This window comes from Pinus tabuliformis, chromosome 4_2, assembly GCF_031772625.1.
Source record: "Pinus tabuliformis cultivar Carrire ecotype Pingquan chromosome 4_2, CPIR1, whole genome shotgun sequence".
Classification (NCBI taxonomy): domain Eukaryota; kingdom Viridiplantae; phylum Streptophyta; class Pinopsida; order Pinales; family Pinaceae; genus Pinus; species Pinus tabuliformis.
The window spans coordinates 236,009,591-236,026,379 of NC_142304.1; the positions used below are offsets into that span (position 1 = coordinate 236,009,591).

General features: G+C 41.1%; 1 protein-coding gene across 1 annotated transcript in view; it reads left to right on the plus strand.

The window, feature by feature from the left end:
• Positions 1-13,917: 13,917 nt before the first annotated feature.
• The window catches only part of LOC149168927 (uncharacterized), a 214,279-nt gene continuing 211,407 nt past the window's right edge, over positions 13,918-16,789 (plus strand). Inside the window, exon 1 of the mRNA XM_089428478.1 lies at positions 13,918-14,468. Within this exon, the coding sequence (XP_089284604.1) occupies positions 14,249-14,468 (220 nt within the window). The 5' untranslated portion in view covers positions 13,918-14,248. The remainder of the gene's footprint in view (positions 14,469-16,789) is intronic.

Consider the following 16,789-nt stretch of genomic DNA (forward strand, 5'->3'; position numbering starts at 1 on the left):
TCTGTCCTCAAAGGAGAAGAGCAAAATTGTAAGGAAGAGTGCCCCATTCACTTGGATTGGGGGCAACCTGTTCAAACTTGGCCCAGATCAGATCTTGAGGCGTTGTGTTAGGGAGGAGGAAGTCTTTGACATCCTCCTAACCTGTCATGACGGACCTTGTGGAGGCCACTTTGCAGCAAAAAGGACTGCTTTCAAAATTCTACAGGCAGGCTACTATTGGCCTACTCTTCACCAAGATGTCAAAAGATACATCAGCCAGTGTGACCGATGTCAGAGGATGGGGAAACCGACTCCAAGAGATGAAATGCTTCTCCAACCTCAAGTGACCTTCGAGCCATTTGAGAAGTGGGGCATGGATTTTGTGGGTCCTATTAAGCCTCCTTCAAAGCAAAGGCCTTACATCATTGTGTGCACCGACTACCTGACAAAGTGGGCAGAAACAAAGGCAATCAAAGCAGCGACAGAAGAAAAGGTGGCTGAGTTTTTAAGGGAAAATATCTTCTACAAGTTTGGCTACCCAAGAGAGTTAGTCACCGATCAAGGAAGCTAGTTCACCTCCAACCTGATTGAAGACTTGCTCGCTCATCACAAGATCAAGCACAGGACTTCCACCCCATATCATCCACAAGCAAATGGGCAAGTGGAAGTCACTAATAGAGCATTGGAAGGGATTTTGACTAAGGTGGTGAGCAACAACAAAAGGGATTGGGCAGATCGCCTGGTTGAGGCCACCTGGGCCTACAACACCACTTGGAAGACTACAACAGGTTTCACACCTTATGAGTTGGTCTACGGGAAGAAAGCTTTGCTGTCCATAGAGTTTGAGTATAATACATTGAGGGTGGCAGCTCAACTAGACTTAGATCTCAGCCGTGCTCAACGTGAAAGATTACTACAGCTGAATGGATTAGATGAACAACGAATGCAGGCCCTCCTCCACTCAGAAGTAGTTCAACTCCAGAGGAAGATATGGCATGACCGGCACCTTAATGAAAAACAATTCCAGCCGGGAGATTGGGCGCTGCTGTATGACTCAAGATACAAGGATTTCAAAGGAAAGCTGAGGACAAGATGGTTAGGACCATATACAGTGGAGAAATGTAATGACAATGGTTCAGTCCTTATCAGGACCATTGATAAGGAAGTCATCCCCATGCTTGTCAATGGGCATCGATTGAAAATCTACAGGAAACCCCTTTCGAGGCAGGAGTTCATTGAAACTTTGGAAAAATCAGTGTTGGTAGTGGAGCAGGGTTCTGCCTCTATTCCGCCCACACCTTGATCATCAAAAAAAAAAAAAAAAAAAAAAAGAAGAAGAAGAAAGATCCCTAGGTGAAAACCTCTCTGAGGCGTCCAGGGAAGACAATGAGGGTGAAAACCTCATGGAGGCGCCCTAGCTATCTCTCAGAAAATAAAGAAATGGAATAAAAAAAGATCCTTGGGTGAAAACCTCTCTGAGGCGCCCAGGGCAGATAGTGGGGGTGAAAACCTCATGGAGGCGCCCTTGCTGTCTCTCTCAAAAAAAAAAAAAAAAAAAAGAAGAAAAAAGAGAAAAAAGAGAAAGGAAAATGAAACAGGTCTAATCTCTGGAAAATTATTGCAGGTTACAGGGAATACATTGCAGATAAAGAAGGTCGCGCAAAACGAGGATAGGGGTCTGTACCAGGCTACAGGACATCCTTACAGACACTCCCTCCATAGCCACTCACTTTTCCCAATATTTGAACACATTCGGGTCGAGATTCCACCTCCTACAGGAAGTTCTGGGCTTTCTACATGAAGTTTTGGGGCTTTCTACAGGAAGTTTTGCATTTCTATAGGAAACATCCTATAGAGCCTTCGGGCAGGCCAAGTTCGATTTTGGAAGGGGATTTGAAGCTTGAAGTCTGTTGATTAGGCCTGCAGCCACCCCTCTCTTCCATCCATCACCTATTTCATCTCTTCCCACCGCCATTGCAACAATCTGGTTATGTATTCCTGCACAGTCATACAAAGAGCCCTGTTTTCCTCAGATTGATTTTTTTTTTCCAAGTGAAAAATCAATCACACAAAGGCTCGCACACTGTACCTGTCAAAGCTCCATCAGGACTTTTCATCCGCGAATACAACCTTGCTCGTTTAAGCATGCATCCCAGGAGGAGAAGCAGCTACAGGATGTCCTACAGGAATCCTGTAGCAGCTGATCCGTCTGGAGCACATACTCTGGAGTCAGTAGCAGCTAAAATCGACACAGGGGACATGTAAAAAAACTCCGCTTGGACATGAACACCTCCTCGACAGCTGAAACAGACAAAGCTTGTGCATGCATCGTTTACAATAAGAGGATCGGGTTCCAAAGCCGTGCATACAACATCAACCAATGAAAGAAGGAGTTCCAGCACCTGTGCACGAAGCAGCAGCGAGCAAAGCCGTCGTTCCAAGTCCCGAAGCCTGCAGAACACGTCCACGGCCACACAGGTAAGTGTCTAACCTTATTCGTCAAATTGCATAGACTATATTCCGAAAACTGCATGTCTGTGAATGGTTCGGATTGAACGAATTCGGTGGCCAGTCAACTGACCACCCACAGTTAGTCGAATGGCCTCGTGGGATCCGAACGAGCTCAGTTACGTTCGAATTCGCCAAAGAGACGTGCAACCGACACGTGGGAAGTGTCCAGTCGGGGAGAATCGGTGGGATTGGTAGTGGTGGCGGCGGTTAATGGCAGAGGAAAGGTAACGGCGGTCAGAGACACGCAGAGGAATGATGGCCGTGACGTTGGCTAACGGATCGGCCTGGCCACCTCACCCCCTCGCCATGAAATGCGCCGTAATTCAAAAATGCTTGGCCGAAAAACTCACGTTAACCGCTGTCATTTACACTTGCAACCGTTCTCAGCGAAGTACGCGTCCTCCTCCTCCGCAGTCTGTTAGCCCGAGCTTCTCGGCCTATTTCAAAATCCTCTCGCGTCCTAAGCTCATTCAGAAGTGCCATGACATCCTCCAGAAGCCGACAAAGCATTCTACAGGAAGAGGCTCTACAGGAAATATAGCATAGCCTTCCGGAGCAGAGCAAATGGATTTTTCTTCGACAAATTTGGAGTCCCGAAAGAGGTAGGCTCGAAAACCACTCTTCCCCGCATGGTATATTTCAAAAGGTGGTGAATTGAACTGTCTGGAGTAGGAGAATTAGAGACAAGTCTGCATGTGGGTCAAGAATAGTAGTTTGCCTGTGTGTTACACAAAATTTTTCAGTTGGTTCTCTGTCAAATTCTCCTCCACAGTTCCTGTTAAGAAATTCCTCCGCTAGAGACGATAAACCACTATGAGGGCTAACCTGTGCATGAAGAATGTGAATTTTACATGGTTATATGTATGCTGGGGGGTGAAATTGAGCTCTGTGCCCTATCTGTGAAAACCTGATTCTTCCTTTTACATTCGGACAACCAAGTTTTGGGAAACAAAAGTTTTAGAACCAGGGAATTAGTGCAGGTTAAAAATTTAAACACCCGAGAGATCTTTCTTTGAAGATTCAGGGAGGAAACCATAAACAGAATTCCCCTTACTGATCAGAGCACAAACCAAAACAGAGCACTCTCACCATGCCAAGAGGGTTTATCAGAAAGGAACCCTCGGATTCCAGAAAATTGTGTGAAACTCCCGAGGTGGTGAACCTATTCACCTGTGCCAATTGGATGACCTTTTGTGACAGAATTCAAGGTCATGACGATGAGGTAACAGAAGAATTCTTAATGTCCCTGCAGCCTAAATCAAAGACATTGGCCACTGTGAATTTCAGAGGGTTGACCCTAAAGCTTACCCCACAACTCATTAGTCGGGTTACTGATCTGCCATTAGGGATACCCTGGAGCAAAGAGGAGAGGGCATTGGGCCAAAAAGCCAAGAATTCTTCCTACTAGAGGAACAATTTTCAGAAGATAAGAATGGGGTCCGGAGAGCCAACTTACATCCTTTTTGGAGCGAGGTCAGCCTTCAGATCATGAAATACATTACCTGTGAGGGGCGGTTCAGTATTGTCTACGGTTATCACTTTCCGTTGCTAAGTGAACTCAGACATGGGATGGATTTACCCCCATAACAGAAGTTAAGCATCCCCTATTTCCTCCTACAAGCGTTAATTGAGTGTGGCACAAAATTGAAGGAAGGGACACTGGATCAACTAGCCCATCATGGGCTTATCAAGCTTCTAGTGGAAGATGCCCTCCATACCTACACTGTCCCTCTCTCCTGGGAGATTTTCCGCAACATGTCCAAGGATGATGATATTCGAATTCTGGCCGAGGAACTCACTTCATCCAGCAGTGAGGAAAGGGAGCACATTGAGGCAGAAGAGAAAGCCAGGGGTAAGGAAACCCATGACAGACCACCACAGAAAGAACAAGAAGAGAAACGAGGGAAAGGCCAAGCTGCTGAGCCCAAAACTGTGGGTGGAACAAAGGCACAAACACCAAGGGAGAAACGATTGCAGAGCAGGGCAGAGAGGATTGAAAAAGTCCAAGCAAGTGAGGACACAACCAAGACAACTACACCAAAATTAAAAGGGAAGGCACCCCCAGCCAAGCAAACCAAAACAGTGAAAACAGTTTCTACAGGAAGCCAGAAAACAGTGTCTACAGGAAGCCAAAAAACAATTTCTATAGGAAGCCAGAAAACAGTCAACGCAGGACTTTCTACAAGAAGTCTGGAAACAGGGCAACAGAAGGAAAAATCGCTTGAGATTTTAGCTAGGGAGGCAGCAGCTATGCTGGCTACCCTGAGCACAACTCCAAAGCAAAAAGGGAAGCGAAAGAGGGAGCCTTCCATGTATTTTAAGGCAAGAAGGAGCATGCGGATAAAAACTGGCAGACCCCAGCCACCATCAAAAGAGCCAATCACGATTTTAGACACCCTAGCTACACAAAAGGAGAGGTCTCCCTCAAAGGCATCCATCACCTATGAACGGGGAAGCCCGAAGACATCCACCTGGAGAGAAAGAATGAAAATGTTGGACACAAAGGCCTCTCTACAGGATGCTGAGACTGTTCTACATGAAACACTGGCTAGGCTAAAGGAAACCGGAGAAATGGAAGGAGAGGCAGCTAAATCACCACAGGAGGAAGAAAAGGTGGAGAACATTGTGGAACCTAGCCCCCAGCCCAGTTTGGGCTCCTACTATAACTTCTTAGAGGCCGGAAAGATCATTCCCCAAAAATTCACAGTGCCACTTTTCCTTGCACTAGAAGAAGAGAGAGTGAGGACCCACACTTGGATGAAGATCGCTAAGTCCAAGGGTGTGGCAGATATAGGTCCCCTAGAGGAACAACTCAAAGAGGCGAGAAATGAATTGGCTATGGTACGACATGTGTAGAGAAGCTAGCGGGTCAAGCTATAGGAAGAAATTGCGCTGCTTAAACAGCAGCAACAGCTACAGGGACAGAGGAAGGAAGACAGGCCTCACATCTTGGGAGAACAACAGCAACAGGAGGAGCCCACAACAAACAAAGAAACCCCTGATGAACAACAGAAGAGAGATGGGTTGTAGGTTGAAATTGAGACACTAAATAGACAGCTACAGGAGAAGGAATTGCAAGCAGGCCAAGAGATACAGTCTCTGAAACAACAGGTACAAGAAAAGGAGGCCCAACTGGCCTGCATGGCCAGCTGGGCGATGGAAGCTCTGCAGTGTAGGCAGCCTGCCAAATCATACGCCCTATACCTTAAGGATCAGTGGTTACAGTTTCAGATTAACACCTTGGCCCAAAGGGGCATCACTCCATTTCAAAATTATCATCAATTTGTAGCTTTATGTGGCAGTAGTTCATCAGAGGACAGGGCCAAATTATCAGAGTTTTATTTGCACAACTTAGCCCTTCCAAACATGAATGCATGGGATCCCAACACTGTGATAGGAGATGTCCAACTTATGGCCATGGCCTCTTGGATGAATCATGAGGAAAAGAGAGCAGCAGAGGTCCACAGTATTATGAGAAGAGAACTCAGTGAGCCACTAATGATCAGAGCAGAGCCGGATGACCCCTCAGCAGTGATAAGTGCCCACCAGCACTTGGCCAACAACCCTAAGGATTTACCAGAATACATTGAGCAACAGGCTCAAGCTATTGCCCACTTTGAGGACATGGAGAGACTGTTGGGGGAAAACTGCCTGCACGCCTGCATAAGGCGGTGGAACACCCTGCCTCACAGCTTGAAGATAAGAGAATACCACTCTCCCACCAGGATGAGGGAGGCCTTGGCAAGGGTACCTCTCTACAAACAGTTGATGCAAAATCTGCAGGCCAATTAGATTGGCCTGAAATTTAGTCCTCCTCTGCTTTTGGGATTGCTAGAAGGAGTTAAGGAAGAGGAGGAAGACAGACAGTGGGAGGAAGTGGAAAGGAAAGCAGGATTCCACGACCGGGAAGAAGATATCACCGCGGAGGCCTAGGACGTGAGGGAGGCGGTCAAAGCTATAAAGGATGATGAGCTGGACTAGTTGCTCAGAGGATGAGCAACCCATTTAGCAGGGGGGTGATGATGAGCCCCGAATTGGGTAACTTATTGGGCTCATTTTGCCTAATTGTCCTTGATCAATCCACCATTTTTCATAGATTATGCATGTTTTTTGAGTATGTTTATGTTATTTGAACGAATAAAGGTAGTCACTTTACCAATGAGGCTAATACGTGGTTATTTCAGGTTTTTTGGACAAATTTTGGAGCAAAGCCAAGCGATTATGAGCTAGGTGACAGCCAAGCATGAGGAAGCAAGGGTGAGGATTCGAAGAGAGGTTGTCTCTTGCATTAAATGGCCCTTCCTTGAAATCTCCACCCTTAACTCGGAGCTCAGCAGGCCACCAAAACGAATCCTAAAGGCAGCCGAGCAGCTTTGTGAAGAGTGACTGTTTACTGGCAGTTTGAACAGCCGAGTCCCTTGAGTTAAGGAGGGCTGCTAGGCCCCTCGTAGTGTATAAATAGGAAGGCCTCAGCCTTCGTAGTTTACTTTTGGAACTGTTGGGTTTTGCACTATAGTGCTCTCATTGTCTCAGCTCGTTTTTGTAGCTACTGCTGTATAACTTTCTTGTGACATGATTATTTTTGGATAATGAAAAGCAACTCTATTTGGCATCAGCTCTGAGTTTTTTTTAGGAGCCTGTAGCTCTTGGAGTTGGGCCCAACCCAAGTGCCAAGGCTTCCTTATGTACTATTATTTGCTTTTTATGTCTTTGCAAAATAATTTCTGTTAAGTAGATTAAAATCTTGCTGTTTATCTAGGTCACTGTTGATGATTAGAAAGACTTTTGATGTTCAGATTGAGTTGATAGGTTATTAACAGGGACAAGCTTCAGAAAAAGGCCATCAAGCACCTCTGATTTCACCTCTCCCTCAGTGGGATCAGGAGCTGGGATCAAGGTGACCTTGCTGCCACCAAAAACACTGTCTTTGCTTCGCCATGCAACCATTAGTGTTCGATTTTTATTTGCAGAAGTTGGTTACATGTTCAGATTCTTGATTGCTTCGTTGCATAGTTATTATACATGGTTTCATTGCAAATAAACTTCTGTTCATTCTCTTTACTGTTAGCTAGATCAGATTAGGTTAACGTAACTAGGTCTCTGATTTTCCAAGTCTTCGTTGGTTCAGTTGAAGAAACAACTTGCAGAGCACCCGTACCACTTCTCTATCTGCCCATACTCCATCAATCTCATCTGCTCCATCCCTTAACACGGATTCTTGCCTCACGTTTGCCATTTGCTCACATAACCCTAATTTTTGTGCAACATTGCTTCTCTCCTCCTTGAACAAATCCAGCCATCTTTATCTCTCCTCAGCTCCATCCACCAAGTCCTGGACCTCCTCACACCCCTGCCCTACCTCCATACTCACTCCTTCACCTTTCTCTCTCCATCCATTTTCCAAAATCCCATTTCTGAGCATCCTGTAGAAAATTACAGGCATCCTGTAGAAATTCCAGGACATCCTGTAGAACCCCTGCAGACTTCCTGTAGAAGCTCACGAATGAGGCTTCTTGATAGCCAAACTCTGTGAAACTCTCTGGAAGGGTGTTAGGGACCCCTTAGGCCCTTTCTGAACCTTCCCGACCTCCTCCAAGCATTTCCTCTCGCCAATCCACCTCTGCACAGTAAAAAATAGTTAAATCGCATGCATGATAATTCTGACAACTTATTCAAAAATACAAAAAGATGTTTTTTTTCAGATGTTACTGTAGAAGTAGCTTAGACACATGCATTTTACCTTCCTAGAAGTCAATGGCACCTCTTTCAGTAGCTTGCATCCTCTTTCTTGCAACAGTAGGGCTAGCTGGTAAAATTGGGGTTTGCTAGGGTTTACGTTTCCTTTCAGCTTTCCAGTTTCTTTCTTCAAGTAGATCAACGTTCTTTGAGTTAGCTTTCGTCCATCAGTTAAAAAGCTTCTTCTAAGAGCTCATAGAAGTTGGCTTAAGCTCATAGCGGACTTGTGCCAGCTGACCAAGTGACAGCCGCGACAAGAGCTAGTACTTGTGCATACAACACTGTCGCTTCCAAGTTTGTTACGAACTACCGGGTTGATAAAAGTAAAGAAGGGAGTCCCAGGAGTTGCAGCATTATTGGTGCAATACTGGGGCCCACCAGGCCTAATGACCTTTATATAGTGATAAAAAGGGGTTTGAATGGTCACGTCTTGGGGCTGTGCTAACTTGGAGCCGACCTTGTGTTCGGGAGCATAATTCAATATTTAAAATTCAAAATTTTGTCTTCTTTGAATCCAACTTGGAATCCAATTAATATTTGTCATTTCTCTTTATTTTGAACATTGATCGCAACTACAAAACTTCAACATAGTCGACTTTGGCAGTTGGCTCTGGTTCAAGTTGTGGCTTAGTCTTGCATGGTATATCTCTAAAGCTAGTATTTGACCATAAATTCCCCCCATCCCCATAAGATACAAGGTGAGAATATGAAAATATCTCTATTGCAAGACGTGCCAATACTCAAGAATGAACTTTGAGGTATGACTAATATATTTTCTTGGTTGTTGAAGACCATTGCCAAGAAGCGATCCATCCAAGGTGAATCTTTTCTCTTGCAAGAGTCTTGTGTCTAGAACATTTGTCTGAATGATGAGTATGTTTGCCACAATGCTCACAAGGGTGAAGATCAAAACATTGATTTTTCACATGGCCAACTTGATCACAATGTTGACATTTTACAATATGAAGTGGCTGTGGAAGAGGAGCAACTGAATATAAACTGTCTTGAAGAAACCCAACACTTTGAAACTAGATGGGTTTGGAATACTCTAAAATGTGAAAGGACACATCCTTTTCATATCTGAGAGCAGTTATGTTCTTGTTGCTGATAAGTTCTTCCCAAGGTTTGATGATGGGCTTGGTAAGTACAAGTTGAACCTCGACATCTTCATTTAGATATGCTCCTGAAATGAACTCATTAATTTGATCAAATGCCAGCGGTTGATAAGAATATGTTTCAAACTCAAATATAGAATTGTTTTGATCAAGAACCAATTCAAAATGTTGACTCTTTTGTTGTAATTTATCACATTGGAGTTGAGATTCACGCTGTAAAAACTCAATCTTATCTTGTGCAACGTATAAATAGATTTGAATACCAGTGGCTTTGCTGATTTTGACTGTGGCAACATCAATAGAGAGTATTAAAGTGTTTAGGAACTTTAATACTTCACCAATTTGAACCATTTTCAAACCATTTTAAACTCACCAAATGAAGGGTGTCAACTGCGATTGAAAATGCACCCGATTACAATGCAATTCACTAATGACTCCAATCTACTTTACACCCTTAAAAGCCTTCGAAGTAACTTGAATAAATCAACAAATTTATTGTAAACTATAGAACTTATCTCTAAAGTTCAAAAATTCTAGAAACTATTTTGCAAATGAAACTAGCTAGTAATTTCAAGTTTGTTTTTTTTTTTGGGTTCAAATTCCGTTTTAAAAGCTAACCAAAAGTCCATGTTTTTTTTTCAAATTCCGCTTTAAAAACTAACCAAAAGTCCAAAAGCTAACCATAGACCTCCACTGTTTGAGCCAACTATTGAAAGGGACTTGAGTGCTCCCTCTCTATTGTATTATCGTTTGACTAATCGGTCCTGCAAAAAAATATATTTTCCTCACAATAGCCAAAAACAGAGGCAACGAGGTCTGAAAATAGCTCTTTTGCCCATTTTTGCATAACGCAGTAGGCATAATGAAAGCAAACCCCAGTACATTAAATCAGACACTGTAATCCGGTTGGATAGTTTTTATATGAAGACCATTCTCATGCCCCCTTCAATATATGCAACTCCTCGACCCTGGGAATTCCGAATGGCATCTTCCAAGTGATTTTCTCCAACACCACGCGGAATGCCTCTGCCCCGGCCATTCGGATGGGCTACCATGGAAAAGCGGAAACCATGAGGTTCGTGGACAGCTAACAGGAACGATCTCGTCTAAGGGAATGCCACTCTCCGATCTGGCACCGACGGAAACCACCTCCGCTCCAACGCAGACGGCCGGGTGGTTTGGTCCACAAACACTTCCAACAAGGGCGTCATGGGAATCGAACTCCGGAATACAGGCAACCTGGTGCTCTGTGACAAAAAAACAAAACGGTGTTCTGTGACAAAAAACACAAAATGGCGTGGCAGAGTTTCGATCCCCGATCGACAAATCTCTTAGCCCCAAGGGTCAGTCGATGAACATTGGAAGGGTGAAGAAACTGGTGACCCGAGGACGGATCCGAGGGCCCTTACAGTCTAGCAATGGAAGCCAGAGTATTCACTCTCTATGCCAGCTTTTCCGAGATTCTGCCTTACTGGACTCTCAGCTTCTACGATGCGAGTCTAAAGGGCATTTATGCCATCACGCATACCCGCAAGAAGCCGGTGGGTAGCATAACGTTCCTGAGCGATCCAGAAACCGAGAATGGGTATTGTCAGATGACGAAGATGAGGCTGGCCAACTTCAATGCGTCGCCAGAGTTAAGGGCACCAGAACTCTGCAACCTTACTTCTGAGGAAACCACCACGGCCCTCTATGCTTTCAACACCCCCATATTTAACACGACTCTGCCCTTTCTAAGGTTGGACTCCAATGGAGATCTGAAAATGTATACTTACTCGCCCGATATCGAATTGAATGCATTGAATACCTGGGATATTACATACCAGCGATTTGGCTGTTGGCGAGGAGTGCCCCAGTGTGGTTTTCCGAGGAAATGTTGAGGATTTGAGTTTTGTGAGAAGGGTCAATGCGGCTTCAAAGGCTGGTCTGCACAAGCAAACATCTCTAGTTTCACGCAGAAAACTCCTAAATTTGACTTGCATAGGCTTTAGGAGATCTTCCACATGAAACCACTAAATAAGGATTTGGGGAAGGCAAGGCTTAACAATTAAGAAACCTTCGTAAATCGTTTGAGGATATGCAAATAAAAAAAAATATACTTAAAAACGCTTCCTAAATCTGCTAGGGAAATTAACATCCACATAGAGCAAAAATGTTCCAGAATGCCGCAACAAAGGGTTAAAAAATTCCACATTTCAAAGAGAAGCTTAAATTTTTGCAGGACGTTTCCATGTTGATAACTGACTAACATTAAGTGAGTACATGATTCATTATTTTTCAATGTATTTTAATACCTAATTTGCAAATTGATTATTTCATTTTGATTATCTACCGAATTTTATAATTTTTTTTTATAAGTAATAATAAATTTATATATTTTTAACATAAAATAATTAATTCATAACCAAAAAATAACTATAAGAATTTATTTTATTCAAGAGCCGATTTTTTAAAGGAATTTTGGATGATTTTCTATTAACTACAAGCAATCCTCTATGTATATTACTTCTTTTTGGGCTATAAGACCCACTAAAGTGAAGGAGACAAGTTCAAGGCCCACAAATCACTCTTCCCATTCTAAAAGGCTTCAAACATCTATATTAAGAAACCCATTGTCAAGTTCATTAATTAATCTTATAGTCAAAGTAGCTTCAACACTCCCTTTACTATCCCATTTAACACAACAAAACAATCCTTTGTACTCTACAATATCTTAGGAATACTCTTCCTCTCCATCCTTTTCAATTTGTTGCAGTAAGAATAAAAATCATTGTCTAATTTCAAATTAATCTTTAGCAAAATTTTTGATTCTTGAACACTTCAAAATTCAACAAACTTTTGATTCTTGGACAACTCAAACATCAACAATGTATATGAATTTAAGAAGATCTTTCCCTATTCCATTCTAGTCCTATTGCGACACAACGATCCCTCTTTTATATCTTTGGAGATCATACAAGAGTTGGGTTGGATTTTCTTCATGAAAACACCCATTTCCTATTGAAGATGTGCACTCTTTCCAATCCATATTCTCAAATGATCATTTTCTCCCTTGCAGGAATGATACATGTGAAGTGAACAACCTTCTCTCCATTCCGTCATTTTTTCCACAAAAGTAGGTGTTGTTTGCTTCAAGGTAGGAGGTGATTACTTGGTAGTAAGAGTTAAAAACATTCATCCACCTTTAGATTTCTTTTTCACTTAACCACGTTTCTAATATAGTTGACCTTAACATCAGGAAAAAAAAAGAGGAAATATGATAAACATATAGAAGTTAGGACAAGGCAAAATCATGACACATAGTTCAACCCCTTGGATCCCCATACCTTTCCTTTTTGGTGGACTCATAGCCCCTTTAGTGCTATTTCTTAGTCAATTAACCCTTGATCGTTATTTATTATCAAAAATACATACATAGAATTCACTGATTAGTCCTTGGCCTTAAGCAACACACTACAAATTTATATAAGACATTTCTATCTATTACGCATGGGGTCATTTATAACCACCTTCTGTAGATATATCTATGTATACATAATTCCATGTAATACAACTAGACGAAAAAAGAAGAAACTCGTAATCAAATAATGAAAAAAAACACCATAGTAATGGTAAAATGAACTTGCCTAGATTTGTGCTTTAAATTCTTTTGATCCTTTTCAATGCTCAATAGTTCCAAGTCAAGATGGATCTAGACTAACGAGTTTGAATTTGAGATTTGTTGTACATCCTTTATCATTTCTCTAACTCCTTTTTAGTAAAGTCTTCTATCTTTTATCTCTCATCTAACTCTTTTTTAAGGGAAACCTCAACTTCCCTCTTTTCAAGTCATATTATACATACTCTTTATCATTTTGTCTATCTCATTTTCTAAATTTCCTTGATTAAATTCATCACTTATAAATATCAAAAGAAATAGATATCTCTACTAAAATCATTTTCATAACTTATAACTAATTTACCACTTAATATAATCTTATATTATTAATACATATTATAAATATTTATTATTTATTCTTAAATATAATATAAATATTTATATTATTTAAAAGAAAATATAATTGTAATTAAATTTTCTATTTAAAATAAATAAATTATTTATTTATTAAAACAATTCCACTTTACCTAAATGGTAAACGTATTATAATAACTTTTCGATTGTATATTTTTTATTTATTTATGAAAACCTCCTTGTATATAACTTCATACAATATACATATAACCTAATTCTTCTCACTCCATATAATATATAATATATGTGTCCTATATAACTTCATATAAATATCCTAATTGTAACTTCGATAATAAAATTTATAATTTACTAATTCTTCTTGTATATAATTTCATCTAAATATCCTAATTTTAACATCGATAATAAAATTGATCATATAATATTAATAGGTACATTTCTTTCCTCACTTTTCTCTGTTTTTAATATTAATATGATTTTGAAATACCAAATACACAATGTCTTATATAGTTTGACATGAATATGCCCTTGCTCGCCTCCTGCTTGAAATTCAATGTCGTGTCGTGTCTTGTTATTTATTTAGTTAGAAAGGAGGAGAGGGGTTGAGAGGGATAAACTATTTAACGGATTGTTGGTGTCGCGAAAAGCCTCTGTTCACACTAACACGCAACATTTGCGGACATTTCCGGACATGTATTGATAGAAGCCAACGAAGGGAAATACCGACGACACAACACACACAGAAACCCTTAACATCATTTGCTGGATCGTCATCCCGTTTATACAAAATCCACTCCATTTTGTTGCTATCTGCTTCCTATCATTTTAGCATTCGCTCACATTCGTCTATTCTGGGCAGCGAAATTGCAAGCTCATCATCCCATCTCATCCGGTCCTCAATTCAGAGGCGGGGAAGAGGAGAAGAAGGGCTGAGCTAATGGCGAATGACGGGAGAGAAGAGAACGGCGCGGGGACATCAATGGACACAGTGGGAAGCAGTGCCAGTGGCAACGGCAACGGCAGCGGCAGCGGCAGCGGTGGCAGCATGAGAGGCGGAGAGGCGGGGGCGGAGCTTCGGTCATGGGATCAGGTGCTCGACAACGCCACTCCCTCCACTTCACCGCCCTACTGGGACACTGACGATGATGATGACCCTGGTCAGTTATGTGTTCGTTCTTATATTGTCTTTCTTCAGATCGCTTGCACTTCAAACATCCATTCATTGCCACTGCCGTTAAATAGACCAGCAGGGTTTACACACAAAAAAAAACATTTTCATTTGTTTATCCGATATATTATGTATGCATGTAGAAGCCTCTATTTTTCTCTATTTATCTCCCACGATAACTGAAAAATAATGTTTAGTATTTATCTATTTTTGGTTTGGACTGTGAGAGGGAAGGGATGGGGCAACGCCGGTAAAATTCAGAGGGCTTAGGCACCTATTTTAACTAAGTCAGCGCCAGTGAATATACATAGGAACGCGAGGGTTACATTTTTTGCTATGAAAGTCCCCGTAGAAAAGGCATAGGTGAGGGAAATGAAGGGTTTAATTTTGCTTCTTAATCAATTGTAAGCTCGGCTACACTTCATTGCGGGCATGCTTGCTGCACCGTGACAAGAGGAAGCTTTTGAAAAGAAAAGGGGAAAATGGATACTTGTATGTCGTAGACTTTGCAACTGAGGGTTATAATAGAAGCTACTATTTGAGTTAAATTTTGGATATTACCTGTTATCCCGTTTTCCTAGGAGATGATACCCTATGAATTAGTTTGATGGAAGGCATTCAAAGTCAATGACATTTTCTGGCATCAATTTTTACCACACGCAGGGAGCTGAGACCTTAAGCTTTGCCTCAGACTGAAAGAACTGTTTCATGGCAGCTGTGCAGTGGTGTGAAAAACGGCCAAATGCAGAATTGTGGCTTATATTAACAAGTTAGAGGAGAGAATCTACATGCTGACTTGTAACATTTCTGAAGCAGAGCTAGTTCCGATTATTGACTTCATTTTGGATGACAATTTCGATAAACAGAGAACTGTTCCTTAGACTCTGACAGATCAGAGTACAAAAAGTGAATTGAAGTGTATTTAATTTGATTGTAGCAGGATTAGCGTTATTCTGAAGCTCTCAAAGATGAATAATTAGAATCTTACGCTTCACAGTTCGATATATTGGCCAGCGAGTTGTAACGGATTCCTCTATTGGATGTTTACTCTCTTCAACTTTAAGTGTGCAGCAGTATGTCAAGCAACCGAAGATTGCATCGAAAATTTCTAGAGGTCACATAACTTGACATGGAATTGTACAATCGGTTAGTTTCTAGCTGAAATAATCTTGACTGGCATATTATGCAACTTGAATGACATTCTTGAGGAATTTTATGTCTTTGAGGCCGTGTAAATTGTTTCTCATAAACTAGGAGTCTAGGACATATACAAGCATTATTATTTTTTTGATTTCTGGGATCCCAAATATGACTATCTTTAGCTGAACTTCTGGAAACAAAATACAAAAGTTCTCAATTCTTACAAAATAAAAATTCTGTCTTAGAATTCTTAAATTTTGAAAGTGGAACATTCTTTACGCAGGATGCGTAAAGAATATACCAAACGCCAGTGGGATGCGTTTCTCAGTTCATGTGCCTCTCTGTCCTGGAAGCTTTGTGGAACATTGTTTTTTAGTATGAGCTGCGCTTTGTGCCCAGGTCATGGTGTTTGCTAAAATTTCCTAATAAAAACTACTGATACATTTTTAGTGTTTTGAAGTTCCAATGTCCATGTGTTTTATCACAGTGTTGCGAACATCTTTATAACATCCCAATTTTATCTTGAAATCATGATTTTTTGACCTAGCCAATGTTTATCGATTTTTAAAAATATTTTTATGGTATCTTAATTTTGCCTATTTTTTACCAATATTTTCCCAATTTTTACAATTTTTTGGATTTTCGGACCCTTGCCGATTTTATCTCGATGCCAATGTTTGCAACATTGTTTTATCATTCTATGGAATGTGTAAGTGACTTTGCTGATACTTTTTATGTATATTGTTAAACGTAAAGCTTAATACTTATTGGTCCACCATCCATCAAAATGGAAAAAGTCCTCGCCATTAGAGCATTTACAAAGTTTACTGTCACACATTGCCGAAGGGCTGTTTGGAGGGGATTAATTTATTCACACAATAACATTTGAAAAGAAGTTTTCATTTGCATATAAAAAGTTAAGCTTCTTACTAGGTTTTATTCGTGAACGCTTTGACACTACACCTCCATGAGAGTACTGAAGTGATTTATATTTTTAGACTAGGCATATGAAGCAATATTGGCTAAAATATCAGCAAAATATCGACAAATATCAGCAAGCATAAAAAAGGCATAATATATTCATTTTTTTCTTCTTCAGATTTTTAAACATATAAAGCAATAACAACATGAAATAAACACATTGGCACATAAATATGAAGAAAGCACTGA